At 42.2% G+C, this 9,669-nt stretch overlaps 1 protein-coding gene across 3 annotated transcripts in view; it reads right to left on the bottom strand.

The window, feature by feature from the left end:
- Positions 1-7,625, bottom strand: part of Grip1 (glutamate receptor interacting protein 1) — a 386,557-nt gene extending 378,932 nt beyond the window's left edge. For all 3 annotated transcript variants that reach the window (XM_052165139.1, XM_052165137.1, XM_052165136.1), the window contains exon 1: positions 7,493-7,625. In XM_052165139.1, the coding sequence (XP_052021099.1) occupies positions 7,493-7,625 (133 nt within the window). The remainder of the gene's footprint in view (positions 1-7,492) is intronic.
- Positions 7,626-9,669: the final 2,044 nt, after the last annotated feature.

The raw sequence follows: 9,669 nt of genomic DNA on the forward strand, positions 1-9,669 counted from the left end.
ATCAGGTATGAAGGCACCTACGTCTAATTCCAACACTGATGGAGCACAGACATCAAGACTGTGAGCTGAAGGCAACCCTGCCCACTGTAGAAAGTTCAAAGCAAGCTTGCTTGTGTTACAAGACCATTGAGACATGCTGCCAAATAGCAACAGCAAAAATTAGGAGCTAAGAATGCAGTTCACTGATAAAGTACTTGCCTAGCATCTGTAAACCACAGTCCCAGCATGGAAGAGAAAGAGGAGGAGAAAAATAAGCATTTCTTATTTATACTATATAAAATATGTCTTACGAATGTACTCATCCTTAACTTCATAATACTGAAACATCAGTTCAAAAGATTTCCACACCATGCACCAGCATAGGTTTAGTATTTAAAATGAACCTAAATTTTATCTTCATTCATTTGTAGACCCAATAACTTATATTCAGTTTTAATCAAAAGACTCTAGTAACCAGGCTTTACAGATGGATGCTGCTTTTGACTTTGAGATTACATAAAACTTTGGATAACAGAACAGAATTCTGTCACTTCTTTGGCAGATCCAAAATCACTGGTGCGATGGAGTCTCCACCCACATCCCAACTTCAGAGTAGATTGTCTGGGGAGAGCTGTGTGGGGGTATTTGTGTGATTTCTTCTAAGCAGGATTCAGCTCTTAAAGGAAACTGGGGAGGGTGAATGAATGGGGAACAGCAGATCGGCTAAATGAAAATGTAATCTGCCTAAATACACCCCCTTGGTAGCCTCTCTCTGCATAGCTGTGTGTGGGCTGTGGGCACTCCTGTGAGACATAGGCTACTGACTAGACTCATCAGTCATTGCATGTCCCCAGGTCTTCAGTGTCCTGCAGCAGGAGCGTGTGTCTCCTTGGACAAATGAGACACTGAGAAGTATAAAGATCCTGACGGTTCATCTAACGACACAGTGACTCAGACCCATTACGATTTCTATCTATATAGAAGACAGAACTGTCACGAAAATCATATAGTTTCTTTTCATTTCTGGTACTTATCGCTATTAAGTGAAAAAAAATAATCACATTTTCAAAGTAAAAAAAAAAAACTGTCCAGCACTCCTGGATTAGAATTAGCCAATACAAGCTTTGCTTCTAGGTCTAACCCTTCCTCACTCCGAGACCTCTGGGCAATCTGGGTGGCCACGGAGAACTTGCTTCCCCTCTACTATGTGTATTTGCTGCTTCCTTCCCACTCGCTGACCCCACAGGTGGCCTCTCCACGCATGGTGCCATCCGGTTCCATTTACAAATTCCCAAGTGGTGGACCATTGTGCTGGGCCCAGTCTGCTCTGTGTGCCTGTCCCTAAACCAATGCCCACAGGATGAACAGTACATATCGTAATCACAACAGATTTGATCAACCAATAATGACAGAACTAGGGTAGAAACAGAAGTGTTTTGAGTACTGAAGACTGCTCTTTTCCCAAGTAGCAAAAATACTTTCAAGAAGGACAAACAGGTGCCCAGTGTACCATGCAGACAAAGAACACTCATGCTTTTCCTTAAACAACCGAAAAGCTTGGTTGTCTTTTAGTAACAAACACAAAAGGGAGAAAGAAAAAGAACAGGAAGTTAAAAAAAAAAAGCCCCATGGGATGTGGGCCCAGTTTTTGAGTTTGTAGAGTTAAGGCAACATAGCATTGAAGAAGTTACTCACCTCCATATGCCACGTGCTCCACCCACGCAAGGAGAATGTAAGCAGAGGGAAGACAGACTCTGAGTGTGCTACACTCACTGCCGTCTATCGTTACTGGTCAGGATACAGACTCTGAACTTCTAATGTGTTACTACTGACTGTGCCCGCGACCCATTCTATAACCTGCAGCTGTTTAGAAGCAGCAAAGGTTCCCACAGTGCTCAGTCCTTGCCTCGGATTAAGCATGCTCACAGTGGGAAGTTTTAACAAAAGCTGTCTTTCCTTATGGTGGGGTGTTGAAGAATTTTCTACACCATATAGCAGACCTTACCAAAAGAAGTCCAAACTAGTAGATTCTATTACTCTCAGAGAAACTGTGCTAACATAAGTGTCCCACAGACGTAGTCAATGACCAACCGCTGTGTTTGCAAGCCTCAGGACAGGTGGGACGTGATGCAGGAAGGAGGTTTTGAGTCACCAAATCATAACCAGTCCTCAATAACACCTATAAATGAAACATTGATTTGACTTTTAACAATTTTAACTTTAACAATTATAAAGTTAGCAACTAAGGTGACTCAGAATTAAAAGGATAAACAATTCATCATGCAAAGTCTCTATCTCATACATGCATAAACCAGAAAAGCTACCAGAGAGCCAAACTATATGCACAGGGTAATAGATAGGAGAACACCTAGTAAAGGAATATACTACCTAATCTCAATTTTGTGGCGACCGCACAATCAGTTGGGACTGCGCGAATCACTTAACTTGTGGGGCATTTTAGTTATTTATCATGTAAGAAATACTCAGGTTAGACAGCATAGATTCTAAAGTACCTTTGAGTTTACTAGTCCTTTAAATTATTTCATGTGGAAAAAAATGCAGCTCGGGATGATAGAGCTGGTGATATAAAATACCCAACAAATGGAATATGCCAGCCAATCAATTTTCAGCCAAACAAATGCACTGAGGATGGAAAGCAATTCTTTCAAAAGAAAAAAAATGAAGAGGGCGTTAATAAAGCAAGCAAAATGCCTCTTCCTGAGAAAGCCTGTCTCTTTATAATTGTTTCTCCAAATCCTCAGAGACTTCTTGAGTCAAACCAAGTATGACTAAGGTTCGGGTCATCCAGGATCTCACATCCAAGGTCTGTCAGTTTCATGAACACAGTTTCTTAGTATAGAAACAAATGTCTTCCACATGTCAGTGCTAAGCTAACATGGCTAAGCTGCCCTTGCCTCTTCCCCTCCCCTCCCCCCAATTCTCCTCTTCATTCTTCCCCCAAGGGCCAAGGAACCAAACACACTACATACTCAGCTCCTATCCAATTACAGAAGAGGCTAGCCTCTTTCCAAAGGATATACCCACATCGTCAACTTCTTCTGTCTGGCACAGAGAGGTGGGGGAGGGGAAAGGAGGGAGAGAGAGAGGGGAGATGGGGAGAGGGGAGGAGGAGGAGAGAAGTGGGAGAGAGGGAGAGGGGGATGGGAGAGGGGATGGGAGAGGGGGAGGGAGGGAGGAAGAGAGGGAGAGGGAGAGGGAGAGGGAGGGAGGAAAAGAGGGAGAGGGAGAGGGATGGAGAGGGAGAGGGAGGGAGAGGGAGAGAGAGAGAGAGAGAGAGACCTAAGCAGCTGACAATCCTCTGGGCAAGAGAGGGAACTTTTGCACAGATTTAAAAAACAAACAAACAAATAAATGAAAAGTCAATCACCCATATCTCTCAGTGCCTGAAAATAGCTGTAAACTTGTTTTGTGCCCTGAGAAGTATACTATGCAATGCTTTGCAATTAAACAAATACATTAAGCATTTTTTTAAAAAATGGAATTTGAATCAACTTGAAGCCTGAGTTGCCTGAACAAGGACTTTCTCATGCATATATTGCTTAACAAAACAGGACAGCTATAGTGGTTTAATATGCGCACACAGCGCATGAGAACTGCAGCTCAGCAAAAGCAAGCAAGAACAGGGAAACAAATGAAGATAATGTGTCAATACAAATGATCTCGCTTCAAAAGCTCCACCTGGTAGCCATGCTCTCTGCTTTCTACTGTTTCACCGGAAGTGACCTCAGGAGGAGAAGCTAGTGATCACGACACACTGCCAGGCACAGTTTTCACACACAGCTTTGTTCCGGTACACAGGTGCGTTAAGATGAAAACCCAGGAGGCCGGTTACCATGGAGGAACCCCATGCCTAATTCAATACCATGATGCACCTGGAAAAGGTGCCAGGGCTGGAGATGCGGGAAGAGAGAAAGGTTCCTGCCTTCCAATAGTTCCTCAGATAGACAGTGGCAAGCCCAGGTTTTTATCACAGCTAAGAACAGTCCAAAGGGAATGAATACAATATTCCCTGTCTGCCTTATATCCTGAATATTATCCTGTATGAGATAAAAATATACACAGCAATAGGATTGGACATTTATATTATATAGCAGATAAGACAAGCATGAGCAATCAGAACCTTTAAAAAATCACAAGAATGAATATTTAGAGGGGTAAGAAGCAGTGAGACTTTAGGGTCTAGCTCTAGAGTGTTGGTATACTTCAATTTATGACGCTTCTGTAATGGAGTCAACTTTTTCTTAAAGAAAAACACTCAACTTTTCTAGGCAAGAATTTCCAGAGGAAACTGCTCCGTGGAAGGTACACTTAAATGGAAGATCTCTAAGATTGATCAATATACTCAGAACTCTCTGGGTTATCAAAACATCTCCCAAATACCTTAATAGTCAGTGATAAATCATGATCTTGATAGAAAGAACCACTTTTTGATAGCTCCTAATCAAAAGAAATCCATTGGCTACTTAGCTCCTTTGGAATAGTCAGGAGGATTATTTGATTTAAAAACCAGTTAAAATCCCTTGTCTAATTCTTTATCTAAGGCCACTCTAGTTTGGTATCAGCTACTCTAGAAGCTGGGACAAAGGGTCTCTAGACCCCAGGAGCTGGAAACAGACCTGGACAACATAGCAAGATGCTATGGGCTGCCTGTTCAGTATTTTTTAACTTGAATTATTATAGAAATTAAGGTATAAATTTATATTTTATACTTAGAACCATCCTTAAAAATGAAGATACTTGTATCAGCTTTTATGAACTAAAACTCAGGGGTGCTTGGTTTGCCTCAGGCTTCTGTCTTGTTTGCTTAAAACTCCAACTTGAAAGTGACGAAAGCATCGATAAGTGGCAAAGGCAGCTTTTAATAAAATATCTCATTCTGCCACTTGCACACAGTTGCCTGTGTGGGTACAAATGAATACACAGAGATTATTCTTAAAAAACCCAAACCAGCCTAACATCATCTCTGTTAAAACCCAGTTTTTCTCTAACCAGGGTTGCAGGGAAACCATCCATTTCTAGAGCAATCTTTATATCACAGCATCTGGCCCTATTAATATCTTAATTCGATATTGGGCATTTAATATGATAACTGAGGGGCATCTAAGATAAAGGAGAAGATGAAGAAACTCTAAATTAGAACCCAGAAAGGAAGATACATCATTTAGGATAAGATCTATCAGGAAGCCCTTGAGACTGTACTATAGAGGGAAGAATTGGGGGGTGTATTTTCTGGAAAGTCCTTACTAGCTCATTCATTCATTATCATATGATAAATTTCTTATGAAATTAGTGAGCTTTTTTTTTAAATCAGTGGCATCACTAAATAAGATGTGTAAGTCATCAATAAATTCTACCATGCTCTCAGACTTAATGTAAACGGAGTTTTTCCCCATGTGAGGAAGTACGTGGAATATAACCTTCCAGTTTATACCAAAGACTAATTGAGATAGATAACGATACAGAACTAATTGAATTTGGATGTATTTCCCATGTGAGAAGGTTAGCTTTAAGAGTCAGCTTGCTCTGTATGCTTTTCCAAAGCAGTAAAATACAGGTGGAATCCCCTCTGCCCAATTCAGGGAGGCCCTGACACCGGAACCAAAGATGCACTGTGACGTTACTATGTTTTGTGACATGCCTTCTTGCAAAAGCTCTGGCTATTTAATGTTTGATAAGTTGGGGACCCAACAGCCAGCTAGGTCCATAAGTTTTCAAGGGCTTCTTCACATAAAGAAAGGGTGCTTCTGGAGAAGCCCATGATTGCTATTTTCAGGTGTAAAGGCAAAGCCTCTGGCTGTTTAGCATCTTATCTTTAGCGCAACCCTGATGACTCAGATAAAGCGAGGTTTTCTCCGAGTTTCTGAACTTGATGATTGGCGATCACCTCCTTCATTATATCATCTTTTTATGCTGTTCTTGGAAAACCCTTTTCCTGGCTGACATGCTTTCCAGCAAATTTATTTTAAACATGAAAAACCTCAGCAACATGAGCAGACCACATTTGGGAGATTTTGAGTCAGTTTGTGCACACACTCAGCATAGTGCAAATCACAGAGGGTGTGGATGAGACTTGGTGTGTATTGATATCAAGAAAAGCATTCTCGGAATACCGGCCCGAGCAATTTTCTGAAGCTCTCGCCCCACTTTCCACATTTCAGACTTCCTCCTCATGCAAGCTGGAGATATATATGCCACAAATCTTAGTTAAATTTGAGGATATATCTGGGAAGCTAAATTTAGGACGTATAGACTGTTGCTACTGTTATAATAGATTATTCATGAAAAAGCATTATAACATGAAAATACCTCCGAACCAGAACCCAGAGGACACACTGCAAGAACATTCTAGCACTACTGTTCAGGCAAATATCAAAGGATTACAATTTGCATGACTGTGTTATTGTCACCACGTGAGTGAGTTTTCACCCCTCAGCCTCCATCAATCACAGCAGGGGGATGTCACGGAGAAATAATTCCCCTGGCTTTCAGTGCCACAGAAATTGGGAGCTAAATTATTTATTAGATAATGCTCAATAGGTATAAATACAACACAGTCACGATCAGACTTCAAAAGGCCAGAAAGGGGAAATGGGATCTGGGCTCAAGTTCATAAAGATCCTTGCTCAAGAAGATAAGGAATAATTTTTAATTTTTAAAATGTAGATCAGACATAGCTCTCGCATCCCCCCCCCCTTCTTCTGGGCACATAAACCCAGTGATCTTGGCAGGGAAATGCATTCTCTCTTCACCCTGAGGCATTTCTGGGTATTTTAAATCTACAGGGACCTGTCTAAGCCTCTCTAGGAACCTAGAGCCCTGACAGGCACAAGAAAAAAATTAGTCCTTCGATAAAGTCAATTTACCAATGTCTCCATGTGGTTATTTTTTATTATTATTATTATTATTATTATTATTATTATTATTATTATTATACAGGTATTGCTGTTGCTACCTGACAGCAAGCCAGTTCCCCTAACTAACAAGATTGCCAACATGCATCAGAGAGAAGCATTTGCACTTCCATGTATAAACAGCACATATTTCATCACAGGTATCTGTCCAGAAGTTGGGACTCTGAGCGGTAATCATAAGCATCAACTCCAACACGAACAATGACTTTCAAACAAACCAACCTTCTCTCTTGAAAAGAGAGAAAAAAACACACGCATACGAAATGATTGAAAAGAAATCACAACTGCAACAGAACATATTCTAGCCACCTACAAGATACTCTTTCGAAAGGCTCCTTAAAATAACAATAATCGATTACACCTACAATCTTAACCTCCGTGTAGACCCGCACTGGTAATAGCATCTAGGTATGATCCGGTGGCCATACACGCAACAAATCAAGCACGATGGATCTAGCACTCCACAGAACACTATCTGGAAAGTCTTTTGCGTCTAAGAGTAAAGAAGCAGGCAAGGTTTATTGTTAGCTCAGGCGCGAGAGAAGGACCAGGAGGGGAGGAGGGTGAAGGGAAGCGCTTACTTTGAAAATGCTCCGAAGCGTAGTAATAGACATCCTCATAGCCCTCCTGGTAATCCTCTTCGGGCCGGTACTTTTTCCCCTTTCTTCTCCTAGATCTCCGAATCTGCTTGACAAATCCCAGGAAGCGGTCCATGACCAAGGCGGAGGCGGCGCAGCCAGCAGCAGAGCGCACAGCCCAGCTGCTCTGCAAGCCGGTGGAGCATGAATGACCCTCACCACGCCGGGGGACCGGGACACATTACCCTCCAGCCTTTCTCCTTGTGCCCATCAAGGCTGAGAGTTTGGCCACAGCCAGAGAAAACACAACAGCGATGACGTGGGAGTAGCTTGGGGAAGACTTCTCATTTAGCCTAAGAAACTGTCAAATCTACTATTTTTTTTTAAAGGATGGGTGGGGCAGAGAAAGAAAGTAAGATGATAAAGAGGGGAGGAAAAACAAAATAAAACAGCAAAGCTGTGGACTTCAACTTGTTTCCAAACAAAAGTTCAGAATATTCAGCTGGAAGTAAGAGGAGTCCTGGCGCTAAAATGTCACTACCCAACACCTCCATCACCAGGCGGGCAGGGGGGCGGGGTAGCGCGCTAGTCAATGGACTGAACCAAACTAGGGACGACCTGGCTTTGCCCACTTGCTAAGCCTACCCACTCCTATTAGCATTCCTCTGCTCAAAGCACAGCCACAGTGTGGGAAACTTCCTAGAAAGCTGCGGTTTGGGAGACGGGAAGGCTGGTTAACCCTTCGGCTCTCCGGCAAGCCACACTAGTGTGATCTGCGAAGTGGTTTCACCCATATGTTCAGCCCTCTTGCCTACTGAGTGTACTGCATGTGTTAATTGGAGCAGCAGGGAGAAGAAGGCTCAGCAGCTGTTTTCAGACCCACTGGGCATTAATGTATTCCAATCGCTGTTTGATCTAAATATTAAAATGCGCTTCTCAGAGAAGCCTCTCATAGGCTTAGGAAGAGCAAATAAAGGGAACTGAGTGGTTTCAGAGGAAGGGAACACAAACTCCAGTGTGATTCAGGCTGAGATGTCACACTGCTTAACAATAAAATGTATGAGCTAGCTTTAAAAATCACAAACAACTTAGAAAAAAAAAAAAAACCTCAATCAAAAATACTTGAATCCAAGGGACAGAAGTTCCCCAGAGGCTACATGGACAAGCAGGACTCCTGTGTAGTATTTCCTCCCCTAGTGTCTTTCTTCCAAAGGTCTCTGAATAGATGGGGAGTTTCTAACACTAGGAAGGAGTCATTTGGTTCCCAGTCTAATTCATCATTCGCACCTCAGCTTATTACCTAGCAAACTAATGCTATTCCTCAGTTCCTTGTTCCCAGAAATGTAATTTAAAGAAATGCGTCTGACTGAATAATGGTTGTTCAATAACAATATCATAACAAGTGTGCACAGTCATCCCAAGGGGAGACTGACTGTGCTCCTACTACCTGTTGTTGCGTTCCCAGGCAATCGGTCTCTCTTCTGCACTTAGACAGGGCTTGGCTTTCAGATATAGATTGCTCATAAGGAAGGAGGAACAATTCTGTTTAGGAGGTCAAATATTTACCAGCCGGGACCGTTCGAGCCCTGAGGTGTGCAGAGTCACATCTAGTCCTCCCATGAAATCCCCCTATGCTTTGAGGCTTCTCCTCCTGTATGCTGGAGGAGGTTGGATTTGCATCGAGAGATACAGACCTAATGATGCTGACAAGAAGATGCTATAAAACGTTTCATGAACCTCTTTAAGCAACAACAGCAACAAAAATCAAAGTCTCATAGTCTTTGGGCTCTGAATCCTCCTGTTATTATTCTAGCTTCCTCAACCAAAACAGAACAATTAAAAACAATTAAGGAGAGGCTTGCACATCTGCAGTCTAGACTTTGAATAAGAGGTCAGAAAGTGATTAGCACCACCAACTCTCAAATCAGCATAACAACACTATATACCAGGACAGAGAAGAAAAGAAGCTTCAGAACTGGTTCCAGGCCACAGCTTATCAACAGTACATGGTTGGGGCAGGAAGTAGACAGTTTTTGTTGCTAATTAAGAGATTATCTTGTCTACCTAAGAGCTGCTTGTATGAAATACCAAGTCTTTTCTCCGCAATTGTTCTTGAAACACAGGGAGCTGGATAGTTTTATGTCAACTAAAGTCCTTAAAGAGGAAGGAGATTCAATTAA

This window comes from Apodemus sylvaticus, chromosome 20 (assembly GCF_947179515.1).
Source record: "Apodemus sylvaticus chromosome 20, mApoSyl1.1, whole genome shotgun sequence".
Lineage (NCBI taxonomy): Eukaryota > Metazoa > Chordata > Mammalia > Rodentia > Muridae > Apodemus > Apodemus sylvaticus.